Below are 16,880 nucleotides of genomic sequence, written 5' to 3' on the forward strand. Positions count from 1 at the left end.
GCCTGCGCCCGGGCGGAGCGGAGCGGCACCGCGCCGCAGGGACCCGCGGATCCTCCGCGCCTCCCACCCCTCTCTGGACACAGCTGCCGGCGGCGGACCATTGCAAGCGGGGCAGCCGCCTCCCGGATTTACAAGGCGCGGGGGCGCTGCCAGTCCGTCCGGGGGTCTCGCCGACGGCCGCCCGCGCCGGGATTTGCGCTCTCCGGGGACAGACCCATGGGCGGCGGGGTCCAGCGGCCAGCCATGGTTGTTAGCCCGGGCGCCCTGCTCCGCCTGGCCGGCTGAGCCCTCCTCGGCGCCGGGACTCGGGGCTGCAGCGCGTTAAGCGGGGCGTCCCTGTCCCCCGTTCCCGCGGGGCGCGGCGGCGGCTCGGCCCTAGCGCGCCCGGGCGGCGCCCCCCGGAGCGGAGCGGAGCGGCGCGGGGGGCCCATGAGCGGCGATGGCAGCGGCTATCGCCAGCTCGTTGATCCGGCAGAAGCGGCAGGCGAGGGAGTCCAACAGCGACCGGGTGTCCGCCTCCAAGCGCCGCTCCAGCCCCAGCAAGGACGGGCGCTCCCTCTGCGAGAGGCACGTCCTGGGGGTCTTCAGCAAAGTGCGCTTCTGCAGCGGCAGGAAACGGCCGGTGAGGAGGAGACCGGGTGAGTACGGCGGGCAGGGGCCGTGAGGGCCCGCTCCGCGGGGTGGGGCAGCCCCGGCCCCGCCGGGATGGCTGCCCCGGGGGGGGCCGCCCGGCCGCGGGGCTCTCCCGGCACCGCCGGGTGCCGTCTGGGGACAGGCTTGCTCCGCGCTCAGCTCTCGCCTGGGTCCTGACGGGTCCCCTTCCCCGGGCCGGTGGGGTGGGTGGACACCGACCTACCGCCAGCATCTCTCCACCGCTGTCCGAAGTGAGCGAAGAGGGTCCTCTAGCAGGAGAGACCCAGGGGCTTCATCTGTGCTGGCTTTACCCAGAATTGTATTTTTCCACCTCCCTTTAGATACGCTTTTTAAACAGTCTCCTCTTATTTTCTCCATAGTGACAAGGAAATCGATAAACTGAGGATCAATTAGAATTGTGGCCATTTGATAACTAGATCCATCAAGTGCTACTTCACGAGCAGAGTTGCACAGGGAATTTCATTAGCTTGGAAAGCTTTCCAGATGGCAGCTGCACGGCTGTTACACCTACTATTGAGCTTGCAAGGATCTAGAAATGCTTTTTAGGGTAGTCTTTTTCTTCTTTCTTTCCTTTGTCTTTTTGTGCATGTGTGTGCTCAGTCTGGGTTCCTTGTGGAAAACTTCAGCCCTAGTGTACATGTTGCTCCCATTTCCACGATGAAGTCCCACCACTCACAGTTTCAGTTCTGACCCATGCTTTGCACTCTCAGTCGTCTTTGGTAGGCGTGAGAACTCAACACCTGGCAAGAATAGGCCTTCCGTGATTTCTCAGTGGAATTATTATTTACTTCTTCCTTTATTTTTTCACTGCTATGAAACACCACTAAGGTAAGAAAACAGAGATTGGTTTGACAAGCTGCTGTTTCTCAGGTGTCCATTAGTATCATGGTCACAAAAGAGTGATAGTCATTTGCTCAGCTCTTTGGGATCTACTATCAACCTGTGTAATCCTCCCATGTTTTCCATATACATTAGTATATTGTTTGTTGATTAGTCTCTTCATGAAGCTCCTTCTCCGTATCTGAAGTCTGTCAGTCATGACTACAGCAAGGTGTCAGAGCTAGCTGAGGGCTTCTCTTCTGCTCTGTAGATTGAGGTATGTGACTTGTACCCAAGTGAGGAACAAAAAGAAATAGGGGGAAAGCCCCTCACCGCAGAAGGCCACTTACTGTTGTCAACAAAGGCGAAAGAATAATTACTCTGGATTGCTGTCAGCACCCCTGATTCACAGGCTGTGGAGCAGGGACTGTATTTAGCTAGCAAAATGCTTCAAGACTTGCAATGCATGGGTTACGCTGTGAAAACCAGACTCTTTAACAGTCTGTTTTAAAGCAGTTGCCAAAAGAGGATGCAAAATATCTGAAAATACAGCATGACTTGAAATATTTGAAGGGAAAAAGTTGCCTTTTTTTTTTTTCTTCTCAAGTTTTGGTGAGTGGTGGCTTGCTGGACCGTCCTATGGATTAGTTAACCTGTGAGCCCAGACTAAAAGATGGCTCTTGTCCAAAAAGTATGGTCATTTTGTCTCAGGAACCACTCTTTGTAGGCTCAAGAGTGGGACCTGGGAGTCTCACTGATGAAATCTTTTCCCATTCTTCTTTCCTCCTCATCTCCATCTGCTATTGAATGACATCCCTCAAGGACTAAAAGGGCTGAGAAGTCTAGACTTGTTACCTAGATTTCAAGATGCTTCATCTGAATGACTTTCACGGCAGGGTGTGGTTGATGAGGCTTTTCGTCGGTCCTACCACAGCACTCCCAGCTGCACAGGTCCAATTCTGTTTCCTTTGGACTCACTAAATGCTTGTGAAGAATTGATGAATTCTAAGAATTCCCTCAACTTGCACGGACTTTCATGCTGAGGAAGGTGTTCAATAACTTACAGACCAGAGCAATTTAAGGAAGACTTTTTATTGATTTAGAAGAAGGATCAATGCTACTCAGTGCTGTAAAAATAGAGCTGTTCAGTCTTTAGAGCTGTCAGTCAATCACGCGTAACCAGTACTGTATTCATTTAATAAAATTAAAGAAGTAGAGGAATTAAGTTGCTTTAAAAATAATCAAATGTCCTTTCCTAGGTTATGGACTGTGTCTGCTTTAGTTCCCTGTAGTCGTCTTTTAAACAGATATTTTACTTCACTGGTACATCCTATGCCTGGACTCAGGTGTGCTGCTCAGACAGCAGCATGCCTCTGGGTTTGCTGCTACTCGGATTGTTTATTCAGGGAGTGTATTGTGCCCAGATAACTTATTCATTGCAGAGTTGCTCTTCTGCATAGAAAATGACATGGGAATAATTGAAACTGGTGTAAAGACATGTGCATGCATTGTGCAGTGACCCACAACCCTAGTGATTATGTGTACTTAATGATACGCTGGCTCAGTAGTTTGCAAGTCAGTGAAAGGAACGTGAGAAACATGAATGTTCAAAAAGGGTACAGTCCCATTTGGAAATGGAACAACACAAGGGAGCTATCTTTTTTAAATGTGACCTTGTTTTATGGCTATGGGGACTAACTGTCAAAATACTTCACGTTTACAGAGTGATTTTCATGTGTAGTACTCAACAAGCTCTACCAAATGGAGAGGATTCTCCCCATTTTACAGAAGGTGAGACCAAGGCACGGAGCAGTTACTTGACACCGAGACCTAATTCCTGATGCTCGTTCCAGCATGCCGTGCTTTGGGCCCCCCACTGCCAGTGAGCGTACGATGCAGCAGTGGTGGAGCTGTAGCAACTTGCAACATCACAGAAATATAACCGATGGTGGTTCACGTTCCCTTTGCCTTTGTAAAAGTAACCGTGTGAGCTTATGTCAATTAAGGGTTTTTAATATGCGACTCAAACAGTGCTGTAACTAAAATATTCAGTAAAGATGTGTGTGAGTGGAGTTACTTTGCAGTGGTTGGCACCTCGTGCTCCACTTCACAGCCTGTGCGAAGCGAGAGTGAAATACTCCTGCTCTTGTATGGGAAGGGAGAATTCGCACACGGTAGCAGTTCAGGCTCGCTTGGCAGTGGGCTTGAATAGTTGCAGGTTTTGGCAAGCTATGGGGAACCAGGTCCATGCAGGGACATCTTGTATAATCAAAGCTATCAGCTCCTAGGGAAAACAGACTGCAGTCTCATTTGTTGGTTGCAATAAGCACCATGTTGTAAAATGCGCACTTGTTTCGTCTGCCTTTTTGATGGGCAAAGGCATCTCTCTCACATGCATGCTCTGTGTTCTTTTATATCTCTTGCATATACTTAGCTCTAAGATGACTTACCATTTTAAGACAGGCCAAATAAGGATGATGAGTGTTGTGGACTAAGCTGAAAATTTGGATGCATGGGCTTAATCCCATTATTGTGAATTAATACAGGTCATTGGCCGCAGTTGTGCAGGTGCCAAGCAAAATATGTGTATGTTGAACAGCACCTCTATGGTTACATGTATAAGGTACAGCTAGAAAAGATTAAACTATATATTTTGCTCTGACCATAGTAACTTGATAGAGGATTCAAAAGAAATTGCTGTATGGCATGGCTTTTTGGTGCAGGTTCAAGAAATGGATCCTTCATCAGAGAATGACAGATCCAAGAGTTGAATGCAGAAGACAGACAAAGCAGCTCTCTTTACCTGACTTCTCTGCCGACAAATGGTTGAACCAAGTAGTTACACCCCCTTCGTGGCTGAATTAGAGCATCTAGGCACGTCCCTTCTTCAGCTGTTTTGTAACAGGCTGGAAACCCTGGGCTGGTGCGTCCAGCTTATTTGTGAAAGCTTCACCAACATCTGGGGCCTATAAGAAGGCAGGGGAAGAACTGTTCCCAAGGGTTTGTAGCGGTTGGATGAGGGGTAATGGTTTTAAGTTGGAAAAGGGTAGATTTAGGCTGGACATCAGGAAAAAGTTCTTTAATATGAGGGTGGTGGATCACTGGAACAGGTTGCCCAGGGAGGTAGTGGAAGCCCCATCCCTGAAGACATTCAAGGTCAGGCTTGATGGGGCTCTGAGCAACCCAACCTAGTTAGAGATGTCCCTATATTATTGTAGGGAGCTTGAACTAGATGACCTTTAGAGGTCCCTTCCAACCCAATGCATTCTGTGATTCTATGATCTTCTCAGGCAGAGTTCACCCCAGAGAGCTGGGGTGGAGGTGGCCTTTCGTCATGCCATGGCCACTGAATGGCAAAGCTGAGGAGTTTGGGGGCCTTGCATGAAAGGAAACAGGCTGGAGCATCAGGCAAAGTATCTGTGGGGCTGGTGGAAATTTTGTCTGAGTGAAGCCCACTGAATGGGTGTTGTTACTTGGGGATATCATATTTGAATTCAGACAGCTTTGGGTCAAGCAGTGCCAGGCACTGTGTAGCATCGTCCTTCCGTCCCTTCAGACATTGCTTCTGTAGATGAGCTTTCAACTCAGAATGTGGGGCTCAGTCTCAAACAGGTTTTTTTTACTCTGGGAAAAAGAAAAAACTTGTCTTGTTTTTTTTTTTTTCCGTTTTTTTTTTTCTCTGTCTTATATATATTTTGTGCTCCTCCAGGGAAAGGATGCTTTTCCTTAAGGAGATCTAACGGCTTCTTCCAAAGTGAAGGAAATAGCTCACATGTAGAGAAAAAGCAGTTACTTAAAACATATTTTCCCTTTGCAGTATTTCTCATTTTGAATAATAAATGGAAATTTGGAATTTAAAATATCTGTACATACATATTTTTGCAGCAGTATAAGTAAAATGTAAGAGCAACTTTAGTTGAAGGACACAGAAGGACTTTGTTCATTCGGAGATTCATTTAAAACATTTGAGAAGTCTGTCATCTCTGCAAGCTGTTAAATTCCCTGAGTTAAATCCTGAAGTCTTTTCTGATTTCATGCAGGGTGAAAATGATGATTGAAGCTCATGGTAAAAACCAACTTTTTAGCTCCCCTGTTAAATTTGCTGTCGTCCTTGCCTGCTTTTATGGAGTGGTTCTCTTCAGAACAGCTGTAATAGCTGCCTAACCTGTGGAATTTGGCCCCTCCGTTGCTACAGTGTCCTGATGCTGGCTACTTTCTCTCGGCGCATAGCTGCTGTCTGCAGTAGGATTCAGGCTGGATCCCGGCACTTTCGTATAGCATGTGTATGTGCTTCTGGATGTGTGCCCAGCCAAGGGGTGTCCACCACATTCTTCTGCCTGCTTCTCTGCAGAATTTGGTGCTGTGCCCCATCTCTAAGGAGTGGCTCGAGGGAATGGAAATGGCTGGAAATCCTGGCATCACCTGGCCAGCAAAAGCTGTTAGAAGTGCTAGCCAAGATGAGGGCACGTATGCCAAGTGGCCAGCCAAACATGAGCCTCACTAACGTCAAGGGGAAGGGGCGCAGCCTTGAGGGAACGTGTCTTCCTTGTTTGGGGCAGTCTGTCATCGGAGAGGTCTGCCGTTGGTGCTGTAAGCTCTTTCTGCACCTGCCAGTGCTAATGCATGCCAGAATAATCAGGAGAGGGGAAAAAGACTGCCTCCTGCTCATGACAGCTCGGCAGACGGGTTTCATTTTATCAAATTGATCCGTGGGGGTGGTACCGCACACATTCGTGACTTGCAGATGTGGTGACTGTCACGGTGTGTGTCTGTGCTCGGTTACTGGGTGGGGAGGGGGGTCAGATAGCAACCCTGAGCTCTCCGGCTCCAAAATCTGAGAAGAACTGCAGGCTCCTGGCTTACTCCAGAGCATGGAAAACTCAGCTGCCAGCCTGCTTCGCGACAGATTGCGGGTGAGCGTGTCAGTCAGTAAACCACTTTGTACTAGTTCTGGACTGGATATGGTTGATGCCAAGAAAATCCATGGAAGTCATCCAAGCTCCTAGAGGGATGGCTATCTTCTCTCCCCATGGCCTCAGGGGTAGCTGTGCTTGTGGGAGCAGTGAAAATCATTAGCCAGCAGAGGAGGTTCGCCATTAGAGCAATACAAATGATTGATTCCTCCGTCACCAGCCAAATGGAAAAGTCAGGGTGAAAAGACGTTCATGAGTGATTATTTTCCTTCCCCATAAAAAAAAAAAATCCATATAAATCTGTTTATCATTGACTGATATAACTGGTTTTTTTGGGGGAAAAAAAAGTGCAATTTCCTTTGGAGGATTTTTATATATGTATTTTTCTTTAACTTTCAGGTATACTTCTAAATTAAATGTTGCTTTGGCATAAAAAACCCAAAAGCTTAGTTCCAAAAATACCAAAATGAAGACAAGATTTTCTTCCTTCCTTCCTTCCTTGCTTTGCTGAATTCAGCATGAATTTAGAATAATTTCAGTAGACCAGATACTGCATATTTTAACAGATATCTATTAGAAAAAAAAATTCAACAGCTTGACTCGGGCAGTGTGGAGAGCAGAGCTGCCACAGGAGCTGAAGAGATTTTAAGAATCTCACTCCTGTGAGAGACAATCATGATCTCAAGTCTCACTATGTTGAGGAGCAAGTGCAAACTCACTTGAGCTTCGCTTCTTTCTTTCCTTCCCCTCCCCAAATGGGCACTCCATGAACTGCCAGATAGCATGGTGGCCAGGTAGGCGTTTGTTCCATCCCTCTGGCATTCGTTCCATTTGATCCACCCCTCTGAACAGTCATGTGTGCATTATTTCTGGGAGTTTCCTACTCCCACACAGTTGAAGCCAAGCTGTGATTTATTATTATTAAAATCAAAGCAAGAATTTTAACAAGTAAAACATGTAAGAGATTAACATCCTTTTCATATTTGCAAGCTTCATGGCTTGGCAGAAGGTGACCAAGAGTACAGAAGAGAGCAGGTCACGGAAAGCAGCTCCAAAGAGCTAACATTTAAATGCACATACCTTTCCATAAGCTCTGTGTGCTGCCTTAGCATCACTGCTATGGCTGTGTTATTGCTGTGCCTTAATCTTGGAAGTCACTTGGGAAGTGACCTGTACCAAAATCATCTACTCTGTACCTGGGCTGCACATACAGCAGCCTGTCAGGGAATGGTACCTTTGTACTCTGTTCTCCTGTTTAATACGTAGTTCATCTTTACACCCTAGCTAACATAGTATTCTTCATATTAATACATTATCCTTTCTGAGCATGAAGCAAACTACTATATCTATTGTTTTACCTTTGCCCTGTTCTCATGTGTAGCAGAATCCTGAAATAACTCGGCCTTTCCAGGGGCTGGTGTTACTTTGCATCTCTATTAAAGCTGTAGTAGAGCCACGGACACACTTAGTGGCCCTCGCTCAGTGAACACCACTAGCAGGGGCTTCTGGAATAAATTATTTTTCAGTGGGGTTTGTGCTTTAAGGGGAGTTAATGTGAACACTGATTTTTTGCAGGATGGTAGCAGGGCTGTAGGGCTACAGCTTCCTGACAGTACTGTCTCTGAAAATAGCAGCTACAACACATTTTTAAAACGGTAAACCAGAAGGCAGCTTTCTAGAGAGCTGTGGAACACGACTATGGTATTCACTGTTCAGGCAGACCACTCTGGCTTTTCCAGCCCCCACACTGCAGCATAGACAAATAACTGTGTGCTTGTTCCAAACACTGGACTGGGGCTCTCTGAAACCCTGATGGAGCTTACAGGGCTGCTGAAAAAATTCAGCTGGATGTGCTCTGACACCTGTCAGACACTTCTGCTGTCCTGTGCTCATTCCAGGATGTGCTGCCTAAAGCCAGGGATAAAGCCACGGGCAGGGTGGTGGCCTGAGCCCTTCGTGTCCTCAGGGATGAGCTGCTGGCTGGTTCCCGGCATGATGGGGAAGGCTGGCTCCGTGCAGCAGCTCCAGGCATTTCTGCTCTTTCCCCATGGAGTGAGCTGGGCTGTGAGATGGGGGTTAATGCTGGAAACAGCATCCTCACTGAATGGGGCTTTGCAGCTCTGTTCCTGTATTTGCTCTGTGGCTTTGGGTTTGCCCTTTTCCCCCAATATCATGGGGAGGTCACTGCGCCACAGTGCCTGGGGTCCCGCTAAGGAGATGGCATATGGGGTTGTGCTGCTCCTGGCAGAGCTCTAGGTCTGGAGGAGTGTCAAGCTCTTGTGCAGACTCTGGCTCGGGTCAGGGCAAGGGGAGAGGTAGCAATAGCAGCTCCTCTTTTCTTGCCACTATGTACATCTGTTGTGCCTCAAGTTGTATGTGACAGGAAGGGAAGATTTTGTCCAAGGGACGCATCCTTCAGAGTCTGACTTGCATCAGTGTCCCCTTCTCCTTCAGTGTTACTGAGCACAAGGATGAGCTTTATTTTGGATGGTCCTTGGCATGTTCCCAAAGAGAAATGCTGAGCTAGGGACCTGTGGCATTTCTCTGGCCAGAAGATGGGCAGCCGTGGTGAAAGGAGGGGAGCGGTTATTCTGCTGCCTACCTGCGCTCCCCGTCTTTCTTTCTGGGGCCTTTTTCAGTGCCATAGCTCACGTTTGGAGTGCTTGGCTCCATTGATAGATGTCAGAAAAGGGGAGATGTGAAATCACTGTTTGTCTCCAATGGCAGGGGCTGGACTTGAGGATGAAGATCCAGGGATAGATACAGCCGCTACGGTGACGGAGAGCACAGAGCTTCTCCCCCATCCCACAGCAGCATCCATGGAGCTTGCTGTGGAGAGCTTTCTCCCCATGGCACTTCTGTCTCACCTTCCCTCCAGCAGTGTGCTCTGTTAAGGGGATGTGTTACATGCAGTGGATGGCTACATGCTGTGAGCTGGCAAAAATATCCACAGAGAGGCAATATAATTCTGTTACTTTTTCCACTTTCCCAGCTAAAAGCTGATTGTGGTCATGATCTTAAAGGTCTTTTCCAACCTAAATGATTCTGTGATTCTATGATAAAGATTAAAAAAAAAAAAAAACCCAAACGTTCCTTTCTTGAAATATTTAAGCATTTTGAATTGAAATGAAGGAATAAAAGAGCCAGGTCTTTGGGTTAATAGAACATGCTCACTTAATTGATGTTTATCTAGAACAGTGTAGTTTGCAGTCACTTCCCCTTACTGGCTGCACAGCTAGTTTCTTTGCTTAGCAGTTGCCACCTATATTGCCCAAACTGCCAAATAAATACATTTCCTTCATTCCCTGATGCAAAACTGTTTGCAGAAGATCAAGCAGTATGGGACTGCTGCAAGTGAAGCCAGGCTGCAAAAAGCCAGTCCACATCTTCCAGAAAATTGAAAAGCAGTAGAAATTAGCAAAAAGGCACACTGGTTTTGGCCTCCAGGGACTGGCTTGGGGTTGGGAAGCACATGGCGGTTGGTGAAGGATGCTCCCTGGGGACTTGGGAGCCACCAGCTGCAGGAGATGTAAGGATCACACTTTGGCAGGTGAGGGGCTTGGACCATCCACTGCTCCCGAGCCAGTCCTTTACCTGGCACAGCTCCTGTAACCAGATCCGAGTCTGAGTTGCTGGCTGCCTGCACCCTCTGCCTCAGTTATCGATCTGCAGCCGTTTGAGCAGGCATCCTCTGTGACCGATATCATGCTCTTGTGGGGATTTTCTGTGGCAGTGGCTAAAAGGGCTGGCAGAGTGTGCAGTATAACCACCAGTTCTCTGCTGGCTTTTTATAATTGGTTTTATGCTCTTCAGTACAGGGTCTGCCTGCTGGCTAACACACAGCATCGTTATCTAAAATTCATAAACATTTATTTTGGCTTTTATTTAATTTCCTTCTGTGCCACTCCTACATTCTCTACTTCCTTAAACATTTCTTCTACTATTTTCCTGTCTGTTTCTTCACAGCTCTGCTTCCCATTAAATAAATTTTGGGTTTTAGAGCTAGAGCCTAGTAGCAGGTCCATAATGATTAGAAACTACCAGGTGAAATTTGAGAGCTCCTTTGCCCTGAGCCCTCAGGTGAGTGGTTCCTGGGCAGCTGGAGGAGCAGGAGCTCTATTCGGAGACCTGTTGGAGAGGCAGATTTTCTGGTTTTGCTCCACCTGCACTGTGTCATCCTGAGCACGTGCATCCCTGGGGAGGGACCTCACTGTTTACAGCTCTCTCCTGAGACAGCAACGGGCTGGCTGGTGAACCTGCCTGTCTTGCTGGAGTCCTCGGGGCCACCCAACATTGGGAATGAGCTGTTCATAGTGAGATAAGAACCATGAAACACCATCCTTATTTAAAACAGAGCTTTAGATGGAGCGAGGCAGATGATGGCTTTCTCACACTGCGAGTGCTTTCATTAGATTGAAGGAATCTTCTGGCTCAGATGGAAAATTAAAATCATTCTGTAAGTGAAAAAAGGTGTATTTTCACAAAGCAAAAGGAGAGAAGAAAGAACTTTGAGTTACATGATGGGTTTTGGCCATTTTTAGCATGATCTTGCCTTTTGGAGTGTAGTGTTTCAAACCAGAGTGTCACAAGCAGCACATTTCTTTATGCATTTGGGTGTTGTGTAAGATTTGTCGAAATTTAATAACATCATAGTTTTGAGTCAAAAAATGCTTGCAAACTGCTACAGGAATGCTTAAGCTGCGTTACTGCAGTGAGCAAAAAAATTCTTATAATACAACCTGGCTGATTGAAGCTTTAATTTTTCCACATCACAGGCTCATTACCTGTTAAATAAAGAAGTCTCCCACCTCTCAGCCCTTCGTAAAATGCTGCGGAAGTGCATGAGGAGTACTGTAGCAAAAGGGGATGTTATTGCCTGGTGTTACTGAACGCTTGCAGAGTGACACTGGGACCCAAATTTTATGCTAAGCTACCATCCAGTGATTACCTCGGGCTTTTCTGTGGGCTGGTGTTGGTAGGACCAGGTACCCTACCCAAGACCGATGGCATCTTAAGTGATTAATTTCTGCTCAGTGCCTGTTGATAGCATGTTCTGTCCATTTTCTATTTTAATGAATTTACTTTTCTAGGCCTGCAGAGTCAGGTGGAAGATTGATGTAGTTGTTTCCGTAGTGCGTTTTGTTTGTGTGAGGGACTTCTCGGTGTTTCTGCAGTATTTCAGGCCTGTTGGATTGATGGGGGAAGCAGAAAGATATAGAGTCTGAGAATAGCACAAATCACAGCGCCGTGGCAGGCGTGAACAGCAGGGATGGCGTCTGCTCTGCTCGTGTGAGGACTATTAGTGATCTGGTGCCTTTCATGGGGCACTTCAAGGTGAGGGGAGCTGGGGACTCTGTCACGGAGCCCTTCAAAAACTCAGGATGCAGAAGTGCAATACCGTCACGAAGTTGTGGCCAGGCTGAAGGGACTCCCAAGGCTGACTATTCCAACCGCAGCCCTGCACTGACACCAGACATACATTCCCCAGACGCATGTTTTTTAACTGGTTTTTTTTTTTTTTTTTTACATCCTCCCATGGAGCAAATTCTAGGTAGAAAGAATTTCCTAATACTCAAACCAAATCTTTGCAGGAAACCGGGAAGAAATCTGCTTCATTGACAGTGAAGAAGTTTTATGTTGCACATTGGAGTCAATAAAACAAAACACAGCCTTTCCAACTGTACAAATGGCAAAGCACTGCCACAAGACCGCTTGGGATTTCTGACACATCAAACAACTCCTTAGGACGTGTCTGGGTGACCCGTGGCCCTGTAGGAAATCCTCTGTATCCCTGTTTGTAGGGTGAGAGGTTCTGCAAGCATGGGGAGAGAGCAGAGCTGTTTTTCTGTTTCTCCCTCTTGCCAGCTCCAGGCAGCAAAGCCCAGCAAGCTCCAGGCATCACCCTCCAAGCCTGCCTTTCCGCCTCCCTTGGAGATGGCATAGCTGTGGCCCCTTCTTTGCTGGTATGAGCTTTGGGCTCAATCATCCCTCAACTCGAAAGCTTTGCAGGGCGGGGGTACACGTTTGCTGTATCTTAGTGCAGCAGTTGAGCTTCCACTGCTGGCCTGGGGAAGGTCTGGATTTTACTCCCAGTGTTTCCCCTTTGTGGGTGCCTGCTTGGGAGCTGGCACAGCCCATGGGGACTAGGGAGAAGCCCCTGTGAAGGGGCACATGCTTGGTTGGTTCATGGAGTCACGTTTGCACCCAAATGAAATGTGCTCTGTGATTGTGGGTTCACACATAATATTTATGCCATCCTCTGTTTTGCTCTGGGTGAATATGCTGTAATTTTGGCTAATTACACAATATGTCAGGAATAATTGCAGGGTGTTCCTCAAAATAAATAATATATCTTGTGTGCTCTGCTGTCCATACTTATGAGCATGCTTTAACCTTCAGTAGCCAAGGCATTGACTGTGCTGGAAAATGACAGCTTAGCAGCTGCAGCTACAACTTCTTTTTTGCGTTAAACTTCTAATTTTTTTAATTCCCTTACCTGAATAAGCTCACCCTGCATGAATTCTGGAACAGCCTTACATCTCTGCTTTATGTTTTCTGTTCCTGTCAGGCTTTGGTTTTATTCTCATTTGAGCTCAAGTCAATACAAGTATAGAAGATTGCTCTTTAAAGGGAAATGTTTTGAAATTTTGACTGCTGGTAAAACACACTGGATCAACAGACCAACACAAACTGTGTCCTGGGGGAGGGAAAGACAAAGCCAGGAGTGTAGCTGTATGAAGAATTGATTTTTTTTGGTTCTCTGGTCAAATAAAAGAGTTTTCTGGGGAGGAGGGGACTCGGATCCAGTGCAATATTTCGTTCTACTTAAAATGAAACTTTGGCTTTCATCTCCAACTCTTTTTAACAACTTTTTTTTTTTTTTCCCATTAAATTTCCAAACAAAACATAGTCTCAAAACAAGAAATCAAACTTGTGCTCTTTTCAGATCTCCTTTTTCTTCCCTGTTAATATGATGGAGTTTGTGTATAGCTTCAGCTGCTCTTACTCTGAATTTTTTAGCGGAATATTTGATTAGGCGGTTTTCCCCAGAGGTAGTCAGCAATTCTGTGCCAAAATAACTGGTGGCAGTTAGACCATCAGACCTCTTACACTTGCCAACCCATTGTTTTCAGCTGCGATGGTCTTTGACGTTCTCTTTTGGCCGAGCAGTGCTGGAGCTGACTCTCTTGTTCTTAGTTTGTGTGTAGAGTGGGTAGCTTATGTGTCATGTACATTCATTTGGCATTTGCCTTCTAGGAAAACACTTTCAAGACTTTAGACTTCTTTATTCTCAAGCCTTGGACTTTAGGTGGCTGTCACAAGGGATCTGGAGCTTGGAGAGCAAGTGGGCTGCAGGGTGACTTCTCTTAAGTCCTAACATCCGTAGGTTCCCAGGAAAAGTGCGGTCTGGGAGAGACATGTAGCAGTGATCCCATGTTGCACCCTACATTTTCGATACTTTATATGACTCCTTTCTCTGCCCCTTACCTCAGCCTTGTATTAACATCTCTGTAAAGCTGATTCCCTGGATACGGGAGGGCCTGCATAAATGCCAGTGCCATGAAACCATGTTCTTTCCACCTCCTTTACAAGTGAGAAATAAGACTTCCTTGGAGGGACTCATCTTTGTAAGAACAAGGCAGGTGTAGTGCAGAGCTTTGCACATGTCTGCTCCTTGGTAGAGGGATGCAGGCAGGCAGCTGTGCTCAGTGCTGGAGGGCTAATTACTATTCCTCCTTGCAGGCACCAGCACAGGAAAGGAAATCACTTCTCTGGATGCTCTTTTTGCCTTCAAGGTGCCATTCTGCTCTAGTGACTCACTGATGGTGACAGGAGGTGATTGCTTTGATGGGTGCTGTCAAGGCTTGAGCCAATCATCCCTCTGAGTTAGGGAAATGTCATTTTCGGAAGCTTGTCCTTCAAATGCAGAGGCTATCCCTCTCAGCACAGCCTGTTATTTCATGTAATGCATCCTGGAAACACCATTTGTCTCTCTGTAGTTATTAGCCCTGGGTGGAGATTTGTACTTGAGATGAGTAAATACACGAGTGTGCCATGCAGCCCTATTGTCCCAGAGTCATTTTCTTCTCAAAATAAATTCCCTGTAATTGGAGGGTGATGCTAACCCTGTAATCATGTTGAACTGGAGCTGGGCATGGCTTCATTCTGCATCATTGGTAAAGGAGCTGGGATCAACTGTTTGGTGCCCCCAGAGTCACAGACCTCAGGAATAAATCTTAGCATTAGTCAGTCAGTCTGTTTACATCTCTGCATCCTACTCACAGGCTGGGTGTTAAGCCGAATGGCTGTATCTAAACTGAAGGCATTCGTGGCAGCTTTGCAAGGTGGGGCTGGATGCCTGGCTTTAGTACAGAGCCTCTCTTAATGCTTGGGCAGCCGCCGTTGCCCACCGTGACATGACCCCTGCGCAGGCAGCCTGAGGAGGCATCCAAATGCAAATGCCCACTGAGCTGCTTACTCCCTCGTCTCTGCAGTACATTTGCCCTCCCTGTGCCTGTTACTTGGGATGCTACAGGCTGCATGGCCCAGTCCATCCAGGCCACCTGCTTGTAGGCTTCCTTGATGCAGAGCGTGTCCTTCTGCTCTGAACGATTTTGCTGAGTTTAGCCACAGAAGCCATGGAAAAAATTTTGTGTGGCTGGGAAACGTCCTCCTTGCCTCTGCCTATGTGCTTTTCTGCACTCAGTGACTCCCGTGGGAGGAGAAAATGCTCAGCACTTTGCAGCAGGATTTCCTACTGTCGCACCCGAGTGACACAGTTGGAGTGTCCTCCAGAATCCCTGTGTGTGGCTCAAGAGGCTTCAGCCTGCTTCGTGCATGACTCACTGCAGATGCAGGCACAGACATCCATGTGCAGCATTTGCTCACGCTCTGCCATGGTCACAGCTTGGAAAAGTTGGGCAAGGCATTTGGCCAGGGGAAATGCAGCCCTGATTTTCAAGGGCAGCAGCTGCTGGTGCAGCTACAAGTGCTGTTATTCCTGAGCTTCCCAGTTTGCGTGGATTCAGTGAATCATTCTAGTGAGTTGAGCTATTAAACTTAGGCTGACAGTGATGCATTTAATTGGAGACAGCCACTTACTTCATCTTAACTCCAAACACCCTGGAGAACTTAACAGCTCCTCGCTGGGAAAAAACCCCAATATTTTTCTCCCTCAGCTTTTCATCTTCTCTTTCTCCCCAAGTTGTATGCTGATGCCTGTCACCATAGCAATCTGCATGGAGCTCACTGTTGCATTTTCGTGCTGAGTTAATACAAGCCTTCATTAATACTGCACTTCTGAAGGAAGGGTTTCGGTGACCTTCTCTGTCTGCATGGGTTTGCAGTATTTGGCTTATCGAGTATTCTGGAACCCATCCTTTTCAGGGGAGGAGAACTGCAGTTTCTGTGGTAGCACTTTAAACATGGAGTTAATCTAAGTAAATTAGGAGCAGTTTACGCTCTGACTTGAATGCTGGTTTTGGTGCGTTAAGGATTTGAGTGCTGGTTGGGTGAGTCATAAATCAACCTCCCATTATGACAGCTGCAGCCTGAATGGGGGAAAATAAGAATAATGGAATGTGTAAATTCCAGGCTAAAATATTTAATTGCAATAAACAAATGTTTAAAGAACATTTAGATGAAATATGCTCCTGAGATGTATTACGGTTCCCGTGTTTGCAGTCACATCCTCAGCAAAACTGTTGCACAGGCACAGAAGACAGTCAGCAGTATGCCCAGCCGTTGTTCAGATCAGGGCTGGAGATGCTTTCTCCCTTTGCCAGACCAATGTCCGTAGCAGGTACCAGAGGGACTGTTTCGGGAGCCTGCCGCTGGCATGTCAGACAGCCTTGCTGTGCTAAGACCAGGCAGAGGTGTTGAGTCAGAGCGTGCCCTGCTGCAGAAAAAGAGAGCAAACAAATGGGCAAGTCTCCTGTCGAAATCACGCAGTAGGTACCTTCCTTCTGCCTTGTTGCAGGTTGCTGAATATAAAATGGCTGATTGCTCTCGAAGTTAGCAGAGTCCTCTGCTGTTTGACAGTTCGTTATGCAGAGAACAGTAACCCCAAGAGCCTCAGGGTTTATGCCATGACCAACATGGAGTACTGCTGGCACCCAGCACAGTAACTTCTGGAGTGGATTTAAAAGCATTTCTACACCAGCAACCTCAAGTGGAGGCCTGCCTGCCAACCAGAGCATCGCCACAAGTTGCAAGAATCCTTGGAGCCAGTGGCTGAAATCCCTGAAAGGTCACAGACTCACAGAATGTTAGGGGTTGGAAGGGACCTTGAAAGATCATCTAGGCCACACCCCCTGCCAGAGCAGGACCATCTAGAGCAGATCAGACAGGAATGTGTCCAGGAGGGTTTTGAATGTCCCTAGAGAAGGAGACTCCACCACCTCTCTGGGCAGCCTGTTCCAGTGCTCTGTCACTCTCACAGTGAAACAGTTTTTCCTTATGTTAATGTGGAACCTCCTTCATCTTTTCAAGAGG

At 47.2% G+C, this 16,880-nt stretch overlaps 1 protein-coding gene across 1 annotated transcript in view; it reads left to right on the forward strand.

Moving 5' to 3' along the window:
• The first annotated feature begins 439 nt into the window (after window positions 1–439).
• FGF12 (fibroblast growth factor 12) overlaps window positions 440–16,880 on the forward strand; it is a 107,040-nt gene continuing 90,599 nt past the window's right edge. The window contains exon 1 of the mRNA XM_086467870.1: window positions 440–638. Within this exon, the coding sequence (XP_086323996.1) occupies window positions 440–638 (199 nt within the window). The remainder of the gene's footprint in view (window positions 639–16,880) is intronic.

The sequence above is a fragment of the Leptosomus discolor genome, chromosome 7 (genome assembly GCF_034619465.1).
Source record: "Leptosomus discolor isolate bLepDis1 chromosome 7, bLepDis1.hap2, whole genome shotgun sequence".
In the NCBI taxonomy this organism is placed as follows: domain Eukaryota; kingdom Metazoa; phylum Chordata; class Aves; order Leptosomiformes; family Leptosomidae; genus Leptosomus; species Leptosomus discolor.